This window comes from Microcaecilia unicolor, chromosome 2 (assembly GCF_901765095.1).
Source record: "Microcaecilia unicolor chromosome 2, aMicUni1.1, whole genome shotgun sequence".
NCBI classification, from domain to species: Eukaryota; Metazoa; Chordata; class Amphibia; order Gymnophiona; family Siphonopidae; genus Microcaecilia; species Microcaecilia unicolor.
The window spans coordinates 594338330-594351871 of record NC_044032.1 but is presented as its reverse complement, the minus strand read 5'-3'; the positions used below and the strand labels follow the sequence as shown (position 1 = coordinate 594351871).

At 42.3% G+C, this 13542-nt stretch overlaps 1 protein-coding gene across 1 annotated transcript in view; it reads right to left on the bottom strand.

Annotated features, from left to right (window-relative positions):
- LOC115462209 (probable ATP-dependent RNA helicase DDX60) overlaps window positions 1–13542 on the bottom strand; it is a 368606-nt gene that overhangs the window by 313618 nt on the left and 41446 nt on the right. Inside the window, exon 3 of the mRNA XM_030192223.1 lies at window positions 7402–7471. Coding sequence (XP_030048083.1) covers window positions 7402–7471 — 70 coding nt within the window. The remainder of the gene's footprint in view (window positions 1–7401; window positions 7472–13542) is intronic.

The window sequence follows — 13542 nt, the reverse complement described above, 5'->3', positions numbered from 1 at the left end:
TGTTACACTGAAATAACTTCCATAGTACAGGTGTTGAGCCCCTTTAATTTGAAAGCAAACTTGGAACACAGGGTCACAACATGAGAGTGAAGGGGGAAGGTGGGCTTAGGTGTAATCTAAAAAAGTATTTGCTCATAGAGAGGATCATGGATGTAAGCAATAGCCTCCCAGTGGAAGTGGTACAGATGAGGACGGTCTCTGAATTTCACGAAAGCATGAGACAAATACAAAGGATCTTTAAGGGACAGGAAGTGATTTTAGAGCTTAGTGTACATGGGCAGACTGGACAGACCATTCCCTTTTTCTATAAAGGTTGCTGGAAATTGCGTGTGCAAATTTAACTGTGGTTCTGATTTGCACACGCAATTTAATAGCATAACAAGCCAATTAGTGTCAATAATTGGCTTTTTAAAAAGCATAATTGGGTGTCAGGCATGTAAAGTTAGGCGCATGATCCACAGTTAAAATTTACACTCGGCCCAAAAAAGGGGTCGTGGAAAGGGGATGGTCATGAGCATTTTGGGGCAGAACGGGGGCATGGTTTTCAAATTATGTGCGTAAATATAGGTGTGTTTTATTTCAAAACCACCAAATAGAAAAAATATGGGGACTAAACATCCAAAAACATACTCATGTCCCAAACATTGATATCATAAGCAGGATTAATTTAGAAATAAACTTAGATTCTTCTGGGGGTCATCAGATTTTGTAAATCTGATGACCCCCAGAAGAATCTAAGTTTATTTCTAAATTAATCCTGCTTATGATATCAATGTTTGGGACATGAGTATGTTTTTAAATATAGGTGTGGGCATTTGTAACACGTTTTATTGGTGCAAATGGTGGCACCTAAATGTACACAGAACGATCTATAAACTGTATCAAACTTTAGGTGATGATTATAGAATAAAGCTTAAAGGGGGGGGGGGGTCAGTGCCAATTTTTTAGGTGTCATAAATAGAATCTAACCCCATATGGGGTTTTTTTTCAGCCATGATTTCCTGTTTCTATATAAAAAGAGTATGGATGAGAAAAATATAGATGCTCTCAAAACAACCCAACTGAGCAGTATCGTAGTGTCTGCGAGGGAAAAGTCTCAACTGTTACGGCAACATTACCAAACTGTGTTGTTGCACGTACAAAAAAGTCATCATCGACTTAAAACCCCCCGTGTAATTTTTTATAATTTTTTTGTCTCTGATAAATCAAAGTTCATGTTTCAATCAAAAAACTGTGCCACATCAGACTCACAGAAACAGCAATGCGGCCGCGCCGGAGAGGAGGACTTCGACTGGTGGGGGTTGGGGACTCCCGCCAGCAAAGGTACCCGACGGCAACGGGGGAGGGTTGGTGGCGGGAGGGTGAATCGAAGGGGTTGGCGGTGGGGGGCCAGGGCCAAATCTACGGGGGCCCATGCACCCGTGGCCCCATGTAGCTATGCCCCTGTTCCTAACATTTATGTGTCTTATAGAATGTTGGAGGATACCAGGGCTTTTTTTGAGGGGGTACGTGGGGGTACTGAGTACCGGCACCTTTCCCACCATCTGCTAAACCTGACCCATGGTTCTCGTATTTTAATGCAAGAGCTCAGGTTCTACATACAAATTCTGCCTTGCCATAGATTCTATGACTGGTTGCAGGGGTCCTGGCTTTTGTGGGGTGAGTCCCTCACTGATCACTCCACCCCTGAAGGGTGGCCTGGCATTTGAGTACTGGCACCTTTTTTGCTAGACAAAATGCACTGGAGGATACATACATTTGCACCATGTTTCAGTAGGTGCAAGTGGCCGTACCTAAATTAGGTGCAATTCCCAGGCATAAGTGCCACTCTATACACTGTGGCTAACTTTAAGCGCGGCTTATAGAAGAGAATTTGTTTCACCACCATATATAGAATTCACCCCATAGGGTACATGCACATAAATTTAAGCACCTCTATACCTTTTTAAATTACCTTCATCATGTCATAACATATCCCAAGCAGGAGGTGTGAGTGTGCAACTTCAGGGAATCAATTACATTAATATGAACAAAAGTAAAATTTGATGAAACGGTGTGTGGAAGCCTGTGGAAAAGGTAGCAGAAGCATATCTTTGTTTGTACAGAGACACAATTCAATAAAATATAAAATCCACAAAATCCTGGTAAGGTATGAGGGAAAATCTAAGGGCACAGAGATGTTAAGGGGCTCATTTTCGAAACAGACAAATGTCTAAAAAGTAGCACAAAGTGGCAGATAGACTTTTTTTTGCAGTGCATCTAAACCACAAGGGGGCATGCCAGAGCATGTTGGGGGCGGGATTTGTGCATTCCCAGAACTTGGGCCTTTTTTTTTTTTTTTGCCATAGTGAAATAAATAAAAAATGTCCAGGGTTAAAAGATACACGTTTTGGTCTAGACCTGTTTCAATCACGACTAAGCCACAAAAAGATGCCCCAAACAACCAGATAACCACTGGAAGGATTAAGTCATGACCCCCATTACTTCCCCAGTGGTCACTGACTCCCTCTCACCCCCTAAAGATGTCATAGAAACAGTACATACCAGCCTCTATGACAGCTTCAGATGTTATGGCCAGTCCTATTAGAGCAGCAAGTAGGTCCCAGAAGTAGCCTAGTGGTCAGTGCAGTGCACTATAGAGAAGGAGACCCAGGCCCATATTTCACTCTTGTGGTGGAAAGTGTGAGCCCTTCAAACCCCACCAAAAACCTACTGTACCCACATATAGGTGACACCTGCAGCCATAAAGGCTATTGCAGTGGTATATAGTTTGGTGCAGTAGGTTTTGGTGGGTTTTGGAGGGCTCACCATACAATATAAGGGGGTAATGGTGTGATGTGTACCTGGAACCTTTTATGTGAAGTCCAGTTCAGTGCTCTGTAAGGTGCCCCATGTCTGTATAGTCAGTCTACTAAGAATGCTGGGTCTCCATATGTCCCAATGGCTTGTTTTTGTGCTTTTCTCCCATGGACTCTTTATAATAGTCACTAAAGAAAAATGCATTGATTACCAAACATCTACAAAATGTCTAGAAAATGGCAATTTTCGAAACAAAAAGAAGTTTTTCTGGTTCGAAAATGGCCATGTTCGCCACTTGATTTTTGGATATTTTCAGCAAAACGTCCAAAATCGGATTTAGACATCATACTGAAAATGCCCCTTTCATGTCTCACAGGAGTGTATCACACTCATTTGAAGGCTCTGTCACTCTCGCACTCTTTGAGCCCTTTTTCTCACTCATTAGAGCCTCAGTGCCAGTGCACTGATCCTGATCACTCCTTTCATCAGAGAAAAGCCAAATGGCCCATTCGGCAGAAAGATATCTGAGTAAACCTCTCTGTGTAATTTGCATCCTCCTATCCCATCTCCTTCCCTTGTACCTAAACTGCAAGTGAAATCTATGTGATACTATTAGCCACTGAGTACTCCTCTCACTACTGGACTACTGTCTGCATCTTAGTGTTATAGAGCTGTGTTTAATTAAAACTTCTTAAGGTACTAGGTATATCAGTTGAATATAAAGAGCCTTCAGATTGGTTTAATTTGTAATTTATTTAGTGTTTGCTTCTCAGAAACTAGTTAAATGTAATAAAATGCTAATGAAAATGCCCCTCTTATTGTCCTAATTAAAATAATTGACTATAAATGAAGAGTTGATCTAGGGATGGGTGGGAATGAGGACCGAACTAGGCCCTACTATGCCTTCTAGAGACTGTCTGTTAATGCTGTGTCAGAAAATTCAAGTTTTAAAACTATGGGGAAAATGGTGCGGAAACTATCAAATAAGTTTGCTTTTTTTTTTTATTATTCTGTGTTTATCAATATCCTACAATTCCTCTTTAAAACCCAATCTTTAAGTTACCAAGCACAGAATAAAATAATGTCACTTACCCACAGAAATGTCCTCTTTTCTCAGAACTTCTCATCCACATTTCCTTTTTTTCCTTTCAAGTTTATCTTACTTATATGTTAATTCAGTGCCTACCTCAGTCCTATGATGGTCTGACCTGGCTTAGTGATTGTACCCATGCAAGTCACAAGATTAGTTCAAACTAGCGTGGTTCCACTCCTATGCCTCTTTGCCTACTTTTTGTCAGTCTTGCAATTGCTGCTCTCTCCGTCTGCATACCTGAGTCCCATGACAGTCTGTCCTGGCTTGATGATTGTGCTAAAGTACATCACAAGATTATTGATGTGGTACTGTGGCGAAACAGGGAATTTTCATGTCTATGATTTGTAATACTACTTTTATGACATGTATTTCTCTTGTTTGGCCAGCAGGTTGTGTCTGTCTTCTGCTTTAAAGCTGTTGCAGAGGTGACTTTTTTCCTTCAGCTTAAGCCCTGATATAAAATAACCTGCACTGCTATTCGCCAAATACCCCTCAGTGCTAAAGCTCTAGGCTCTGATTGGTCCTGAAGTACATAATTCAGTCAGAATGTGCTGAATTCCCCCAGTCTCAGAGAGGGAGTGTGGAGGGTAAAGATCTCTGCACTGAGACCCTGTTCAAAACCTGTGAGCAGTCATTTTCCTGAACTCCCCAGGTAGTACTCAGGTAGTAAGAAAGTGTCCAGTTAGTTTTAATGTTGATACCAGTTACTTTACCTGTTATTGTTTGCTGTTTACACCTTTTTCACTGTTCACTATTCCACTTTTCTGATAATAAACCCAAACCCATTCGTTTATTAGCTCTGTTGTCCTGGACTGACTAAGAATCCTGGTGGTTTGTGTTCTTGGTCTGTGGGTATTTTCTAGGAACTGTGGTACCCCTAGGATTGTGGCCCCAGTGTCCTTAGAAACCACTGGAGAAATAACTTGCGGATAGGAGACTCACCCAGAGGCAAGAGAAACCCAGTGCGGTGGGGTGGAGGGTATGCCAGTGTTGAGCACATGCGGGACTCTGAGCAGTGCTGGGACAGACTTTTTAGGTGGCCTCAGGGTTAGCCCCAGGTGGGTGCTAGGCATTTCGTGACAGGTACCCATTCCAATGCCTCTATACCTTATCTTTGTCACTTCTAAGAACATAAGAATTGCCATTAGGAGAGTTTGGAAGTATGCCTGCCTTGGTGCCATCACGGTCTGACCTGAAATATAGACCTTTCTAGTGTTCTTCTCTGCCTCTGATGAATGCCAACTGAAGCCACCTCTTTTCTCCAATTCTTGCTTCTCTATTTGTAATTTGTTTATTCTCACATCTCTAGATCATGGCAGGCTGATGCCAGTTTCAATGTACTGGTTCATCTGTGTTTTTATTTTTACTGCCTCTTATCTGTCAGACTACCTCTCTGCCAACCTCTTACACTTGCCACACCTGTTGTGATCATTTGATGTAAACTGCCTAGGTTTTTCTGATATCTGATGATGGAAATTCATAAAGGAACTTTGCTTCCACCTTCAGTTCCCTTCTTTGCTTCCACTTTGTGCTCCCTAATTCTACTGAGATCTACACTTCAGTATGCATCCTGGAGAAAAGCCTGCATTGTCAGTGAAGGCAGAGAATGTCACCACATATTATCAGGGAGACTGTTCTTTGGGATATGAACCTCATGATATTCAAGTTTAATGAGGACTTTGATTCCTTTTAGCAGAACTCCTAGCATCACTGCCTTCAAACATAACTACAGAGCATGATACAGAAATAGGTGTAACTACAAGTGTAGGCATGGATAATAGGACAGATGTTGATGTTATAGAAAGCACCTGCATTTACTACTCTACTGCTCATACTAGGGCTATACCGAATATTCGTAATCAATTTGATACGGCCTCAAATAGTGCCCCAAATACATTATTCATATTCAGCCAAATAGTGATTTAAATTTGAATACAAATAATCTGAGTTCTACTGTGCTAATTGCTACTGAAATAAACACTTGACCTCTGATTGCACGTTGCTTTTTTAATTATTTGTTATGTTAAAGCTCAATGCCCATTATTCATATTCAGTATTTGTATTCGGCCGAATACTATTTTTCATTATTTGTATTCAGCTGAACAGTAAAATAATTCTTCAGTAGACAGAGAATTAGATTATCGCTCCAGAAAAACATTCTGAATAGCCTTGACAAAAGTACAGTCTCAAAAAGATTAAATTCTAATAAAACTTTTATCATATATCATGTATCAATGCAAGGTGTTTGGACTTTTTCCGGTTGTGATTTTATATATTTTTACTGTATAGCATTGTATGTTAATGTGTCATATAGCCTTACATTTACAAAAAGGTTGAATAGAAAATATTTGGAAATATAAGGTTCTGTTTACTAAGGTGCGTTAGTGTTTTAGCGCCTACACTTAGCGCACGCGCTAACCATGTAGGCACGATATTGTAAGCACATACATGGTTAACGCACGTTTAAAATGTTATCGCGCCTATATCACTGCTTAGTAAACAGGGCCCTCGGTTATCAATATGGGCTACCATTAAAACATGTTATTTTACCACTAATTCGTGCTATATTAGCAGAAGTCCCATTTTGTGCAATGAGAACTAATTACTAATAATTGGGGTTAACAGTAAATAATAGTGGTTATTTTAGAAGCTCTATTCTTGTTTTGGATATATGAAAATTAGCAATTAGATATCTATAATACATGGATGCCCAAATCCCAATTTTAAAAAGGCATGATATGAACGTCTAACACTGCAGTACATCCATATGACGAGGAGGCATGGTCTGGGCACATTTTGGGCAGGGCAAGGGAGGGCCCAAAACATGGACATCCAAGTCCGATCACAGAAGGGGAACAAAACTAAGCCCTCTAGAGACAGTGAAAGTACCTACATATAATGTGCACAGCACTGCGTCTAGTAGCGCTATATACGTAATTAATAGTAGTAGAAGGACGTCCAAGTCTAAAAAGACCTTGTATTCTGGATGGTAGAACCTCCCTCCTCATCTAGCAGGGCAGGTCTCTGCATAATCTATGCTGTCACATGGACATCCATCTCCCTTGTTTTCCCAATTCATAATTTGGACGTTTCGGTTTGTAAAATGGATATTCATGCTGGACATTTTTAGTAAATGGATATCCATCTCAGATGTATTTTAGAACAGTTTATTTGTGACAGTCTGACTTGGGCGTCCACATTCTGAGTTGGTTGTCCTCCCCAAAATGCCAGTCCACATGTGTTAACATAAGCCCATGTTGATAAATGGTTTGCAGTCAAAAACATCAACAGCAAATACATAGATTTGGTACATAGATTTAATATATATGTAAAAAAAACCTACCATCAAGCACATTTTAATTATATCAATATTTTCTTCAGTCTTGGAGAAAAATATGTAAAATCGTAAAAAATGAAATTTAATCATATGATTTTATTCACATATCCCTAATAATTTGCTTATCTTGGATTCCATCAATACTGCACACATTCTTTCAGATCACACTTACTGAGCTGTTGAAAGTTGATTGTCAATAAACTTTGATATCTTCGTCAAAAACGTTTTAAATTTGGTAAATTCTAAAAAGAAAACAATATGTAATAAGAACTAATGACAAATATGGGGTATTTATTGTTTAAAAGAACTATTAAAAAATGACCTACTGAAAGGGAAAATAGCTTTACAGAACATCTACTGAAAGGAAGAGGATATAAGACATTTTCAATTTTAAAAATTATTCCGTTTCTAAAGTGGCATGGGAAAGAACATGGGCACTATATTGGTTGCCAACGTTCTTCTGATCAATATTTCAACATGTATCTTTGTGAAATGACTGCTTCAGGTCCATGTCCCAGCAAACGCATGTGCATTCCTGCATGTGTTTTAATAGAGGTGCTACATCAGCAGCTCTTTTTCTAAAGTATTACCAGCATTGTACATGTCCTGATCTGGATGTTTCTATGTTCTGTCTAAAATGGGGCAGCTGATGTGGTTTAGTCCCACATCTTAATTTGTTTGTGGAATGGTATCCAGGATATTATAAGAACTAATAATTGGAAATATATTCCTGAGCCCCACTAATCTGAGAGGTCCACTACTCTTGCATTGCATGTGATTTGATTTTGCATCAGCTATAAAATTCCCAAATAGTATTTATTATTGTTACATATTTACTCAGGGGTCCTTTTAGAAAGCAGTGTTAAAAAGTGGCCTTAGCGTGGGCCCTTACTAGGGTCTTTCCTGCGTGCTAAGGCCATTTTAGCACTGCAGTAAAATAGCAGATTTTCCTATTTCTTGAATTAATGGCCACGTGCTAATTTTGTCATTCGCGTGTGGCCATTTAAAAAGATTAGCGTGTGGGCCCTGTAGAAATCTCTGTGCATATGATAGCTGCTTGTCATGAAAAATAGAATCTGTATATTCTTTAACTCCTGAGTGAAGCAGAGTTTGACCAGCTTAGTTTTATTAGGAGGTTGTGTGATAACAATAGCAGCCTGCCAGGGAAAACTGGTAACGTGAATACATCAGCAGAATACCAGAAGGGTGAAGATGAACTATAGACTCTAGGGTATAATGTGCAGCTCAGAGATAAGAATGGAATGTCCAACTAGCATTTCTGAAGGAATGAAACTGAGAAGGTAAACAAACAAGAAAAGGAGGTAGGGTGTAGAAGTAATTAATTAACTGCAGATTCAAGAGAAACCAGGAGCTTTGCACGTATACAGCTTGAAGTGAAAAAAAAGAAGGGTATAAAAATAAGGCTAAATAAAGAGGAGGCGGGAACTTTAGTAAAGCCGATCAGCATCTTGCTGCAGACTTTGCTTCAGTTCCCCTCACAGGAAGGAAGAGACCCAATTGCTTGTTACAGAATATATGTTTTATGAATTACAATGTGATTGGCTTTATCTGATTGGCATCTAAAATAAAAGATTTTAAAAAAAAATTTATTTTACAAATTGATTCAGAGTATATCTCTTCCTGTGATAATAGAACAGTTAAGATTTAAAGTGTAAATCCAAGATGGCGACTGGAGCAGACGTGACCTCGCGAAGCTCCTGAATACCTTAGTGGTTTGATTGGAATTTTCCCGGTGTTAACATGGGGGAAAGGAAAGGGAAAACAAGGATACTAACCTCCTTGAGACCTGTGGAGACCCCGACCATCCGTCAAACTACCCTGGAAAAGTTTGGAATTCGGATGCAAGGAGAGCCGGTGTCCGCTTCGATGGAATCCGCGACTTCGGAAGCGGGCCGTAGCATTGAGGGAATTTCTCTTAGTCCTCCCTCTTGCACAGCACATCCAATGCCGGGTAGTGGACGTACGCCGAAGGGATGCAGTGCGCAGGGGTGCCCGGCAGGGGTTCGGCTTCTGCCACTGATAGAGGAGGACCTCTGGCTGCACAAACCCTGAGAGGAAATACTTCAGAGGTGAACCAGGCGTTCTCGACTTGCTTCCCCTCCCAGCCAGGGTTCTACTCCCAGAAGCAACGTAGAAGTGATGAGACCAACTGTGGTAACATTATAATTTTTATGGGATGCGATCCAGGGACTAAATTCTTCTCTCCTTCAGGTATATAACACCTTTAAAGGAGAAATTGTGGAAATGAAACAATCTTTTCAAACTTTGTCTGATAATATTGATAACTACTCTGTATCATTAGAAGTGGAGGTAGCCTGTCTACAAAGTTTTTCCTCATTGGCTATTAAGGACAGAGATGCACAAGCTCGTAAGTTGGAGTACTTGGAGAACCAAGAAAGGAAAAACAATTTGAGGTTCTTAAATTTCCCTAAGTCACCACTCATTTCAGTGCTTGATTTGCTAAAGAAATATTTTGGGGAGGTATTGGGAATACCAACTGAGGGTTGTCCACCCACAGTCAGAGCCCAATACATTACGGGCACTTCCAGACCTATTATAGGACTTCAATCTGATATGAACTTGACCGAATTTCTAGAAAATTCTTTGGAAGTGATAACTACTACTACTACTACTACTTAGCATTTCTATAGCACTGCCAGGGTTACGAAGCACTGTACAAGTTTAGACAAGGGGAAGGACAGTCCCTGCTCAAGAGAGCTTACAATCTAAAGGTAATAAGCTATGTAGTCAGTGTAGGTATCAGGAATGGGGAAGGTGGTTAGGCGCCAAAAGCAAGGGAGAAGAGATGGGCCTTGAGTAAGGACTTGAAAATGGGCAGGGAGGGTGCACGGCGTATGGGCTCAGGAAGTTTGTTCCAGGCATAAGGTGAAGCGAGGCAAAAGGGGCGGAGTCTGGAGTTAGTGGTGGTGGAGAAGGGTACAGATAGGAGTGATTTGTCCTGAGAGCGGAGGTTACAGGTGGGAACATACGGGAAGAGGAGGGTAGAGAGGTAATGGGGGGCTGCAGATTGAGTGCACTTGAAGGTCAATAGGAGAAGCTTGAATTGTATACGGTAGCGAATCTGGAGCCAGTGAAGCGACTTGAGGAGAGGGGTGATATGAGAGTATCGGTTCACGCGGTAGATAAGACGTGCGGCGGAGTTTTGGACAGATTGAAGGGGGAATAGGTGGCTAAACGGGAGGCCAGCGAGGAGAAGGTTGCAATAGTCAAGACGAGAGGTAACGAGCGAGTGGACGAGGGTTTGGGTGGTCTGTTCAGAAAGGAATGGGCGAATTTTGCTAATATTATAGAGGAAGAAGCGACAGGTCTTAGCTGTCTGCTGGATATGGGCAGAGAAGGAGAGGGAGGAGTCAAAAATGACTCCGAGATTGCGGGCTGAAGAGACGGGGAGGATGAGGGCATTGTCAACAGAGACGGAAAGTGGGGGAAGAGGAGAAGAGGGTTTGGGTGGAAAGACAAGGAGCTCAGTCTTAGCCATGTTCAGTTTCAGATGCCGGTTGGACATCCAGGCAGCGATGTCGGAAAGGCAGGCCGAAACTTTGGCCTGGGTTTCGACTGTGATGTCGGGAGTGGAGAGGTAAAGCTGGGTGTCATCAGCATAGAGATGGTACTGGAATCCATGTGATGAGATCAACGAGCCCAGGGAACAGGTGTATATCGAGAAAAGAAGCGGTTCAAGGACAGATCCTTGAGGGACCCCGACAGAGAGCGGGACGGGGGTGGAAGAAGAACCATTAGAAAATACTCTGAAGGTGCGTTGGGAAAGATACGAGGAGAACCAGGAAAGGACGGAGCCCTGGAATCCAAATGAGGACAGTGTGTCAAGAAGTAACTTATGATTGACAGTGTCAAAGGCGGCAGATAGGTCGAGGAGGATGAGGATGGAATAGTGACCTTTGGATTTGGCAAGGAACAGGTCATTGCAGACTTTAGAGAGTGCTGTTTCTGTTGAGTGTAGTGGGCGAAAGCCGGATTGAAGCGGGTCGAGGACGGCCTGAGAGGAGAGGAAGTCAAGGCAGCGGCAGTGGACAGCACGTTCAAGTAATTTGGAGAGGAAGGGTAGAAGAGAGATGGGGCGGTAGTTGGAGGGACAGGTGGGGTCAAGTGATGGTTTTTTGAGAAGTGGTGTGACTACAGCGTGCTTGAAGGTGTCAGGGACAGTAGCAGTGGAGAGAGAGAGGTTGAGGATGTGACAGATTGAGGGGTTAACTGTAGGAGAGATGTTGGTAAGCAGGTTGGTGGGAATGGGATTAGAGGAACAGATGGTGCACTTAGAGGAAGAAAGAAGGTGAGCAGTTTCCTCTTCGGTGATCTGAGGGAAGGAGGAGAAGGAGGCCAGGTTAGGTTGGTTGAGGGAGTGGGTTAAGAAGCCACAGGGAGGAGAAGGCTTGGAAGTGAATTCAAGGTTTATCTTCTGTACTTTATCGCGGAAGTAGTCAGCTAGTGTTTGAGGAGAGAGTGAGGGGGGGTGGGAGCGGAGGGTACTTTAAGTAGGGAGTTGAGGGTGGCGAAGAGGCGACGAGGGTTGGAGCCAAGAGAATTGGTTAATTGAGAATAATATTCCTGTTTGGCAAGGAATAGGGAGGACTGGAAGGAGGATAGCATGAATTTGTAATGGGTGAAGTCTGACAGGGTGCGAGATTTTCTCCAGAGTCGTTCAGCAGATCGGGTGCAGGAGCGAAGGTAACGGATGCAAGGGGTTAACCAGGGCTGAGGATTAATGCGCTTAGTGGGGCGAGAGACAGATGGTGGTAGGGTATCCAGAGCAGTGGAGAGAATTTCACTGTAGGTAGAGACAGCCGTGTCGACAGATTCAGAAGACGAGATAGAAGGGAAGAGAGTGGAGGTGTGAGAGGATAGGGTAGGGGGGTCGACAGCTTGGAGATTCCTGAAGGCAGTGGTTATAGTTGGGCGAGGTTGAGGGGGAGGGTGATGAAGTGTGAGGGTGATTAGGTGATGATCTGAGATAGGAAGGACTGAGGTGCAGAAATTGGAAGGTGAGCAGGAAGAGAAGAGAACGAGGTCGAGACAATGGCCATCACGGTGAGTAGGGGTGGTAGAGCACAGTCGGAGGTTAAAGGAGGATATCAGAGTAAGGAAGCGTAGGAGTTGGATGGGTTGTCAACGTGAATGTTAAAATCGCCAAGAATGAGGGATGGAGATGCGGGATCAAGAAAGACGGTGAGCCAAGCGTCGAAGTCAGTAAGGAATGAAGAGAGGGGCTTATCAGGGGGGCGGTAGATGACTGCAACTCTGAGTGGTAATGGGTAGAATAGCCGGATGGAGTGAGCTTCAAAGGACGAGAAGCAGTGAGATTGCGGTAGGAGGAGGGGTTGGAAACTACAGGAGGGCGAGAGAAGTAACAGAACGGACTACCCTTTTAGTGACATCTGCATTAGAACCAGACAAAAATAATATTTTTTAATTTATTTTTGCCATATGAATGCAGAGTTTTGGGGAGCAAAAATTCAAAATTTTCCTGACCTAGCCTTGGGAAACAGAAAAAAGGACAGACTTCTTGGTTTTAAAACCTAGAGTTCTTAATTTAGGTAGTACATTTATGTTAAAATTCCCTTGCAGGTGTTTAATTTTGTTTAACTCAAATAATTATGTTTTTTTTTAAATCCAAAAAATCTGCTGGAGTATATTAATTCTAAGGAGGGAGTTATAGATACCTTGGTTGCATCTAATAATTGAACTCGCTGTATATCGACTGCGAACATTTGGCTCTCTACTGCTCTATTGATATAATAATTTTTTTGTATGTAGGCTACCTCCTCTATGCCTTTGTTTAGGATTGTACCTACTGTTGCATGCAGGCTATACCTTTCTATTTCATTTGCTTTGCTTTGATCCCATCCTCTCTCTAGATATGGCTCCTCTGTATTTATTCCACACTTTTCTGAATTCTGTCATTTATTTCTTTGTAAAATCTCCAATCTACCCAGCAAAAAAAAAAAAAAAGAAAAGAAATTGTTCAAGGTGCACAAAATCAACCAGTGATGTCACCAGAAAGCCAATTTTGTGGGGGGGGGGGGGGGGGGGGGGGGCCTGAGCCCAAAGTGGGTGGGCACAACATTTTCTCTCTGCCCTTGCCCCTTCCGCCTCTCTCTACCCCTCCCCCAGCACCTTCCAACTCAAAATATAAGTACTTTAATTTATGAGGATTCCCAAGCTCTGTCAGCTGAAGACTTCCTCCAAAGACAGCCCTTTTACCAAGCTTGGCAGGCAGCATCAACTCCTTGAGCCACTGATGCCTGCACCCCACACA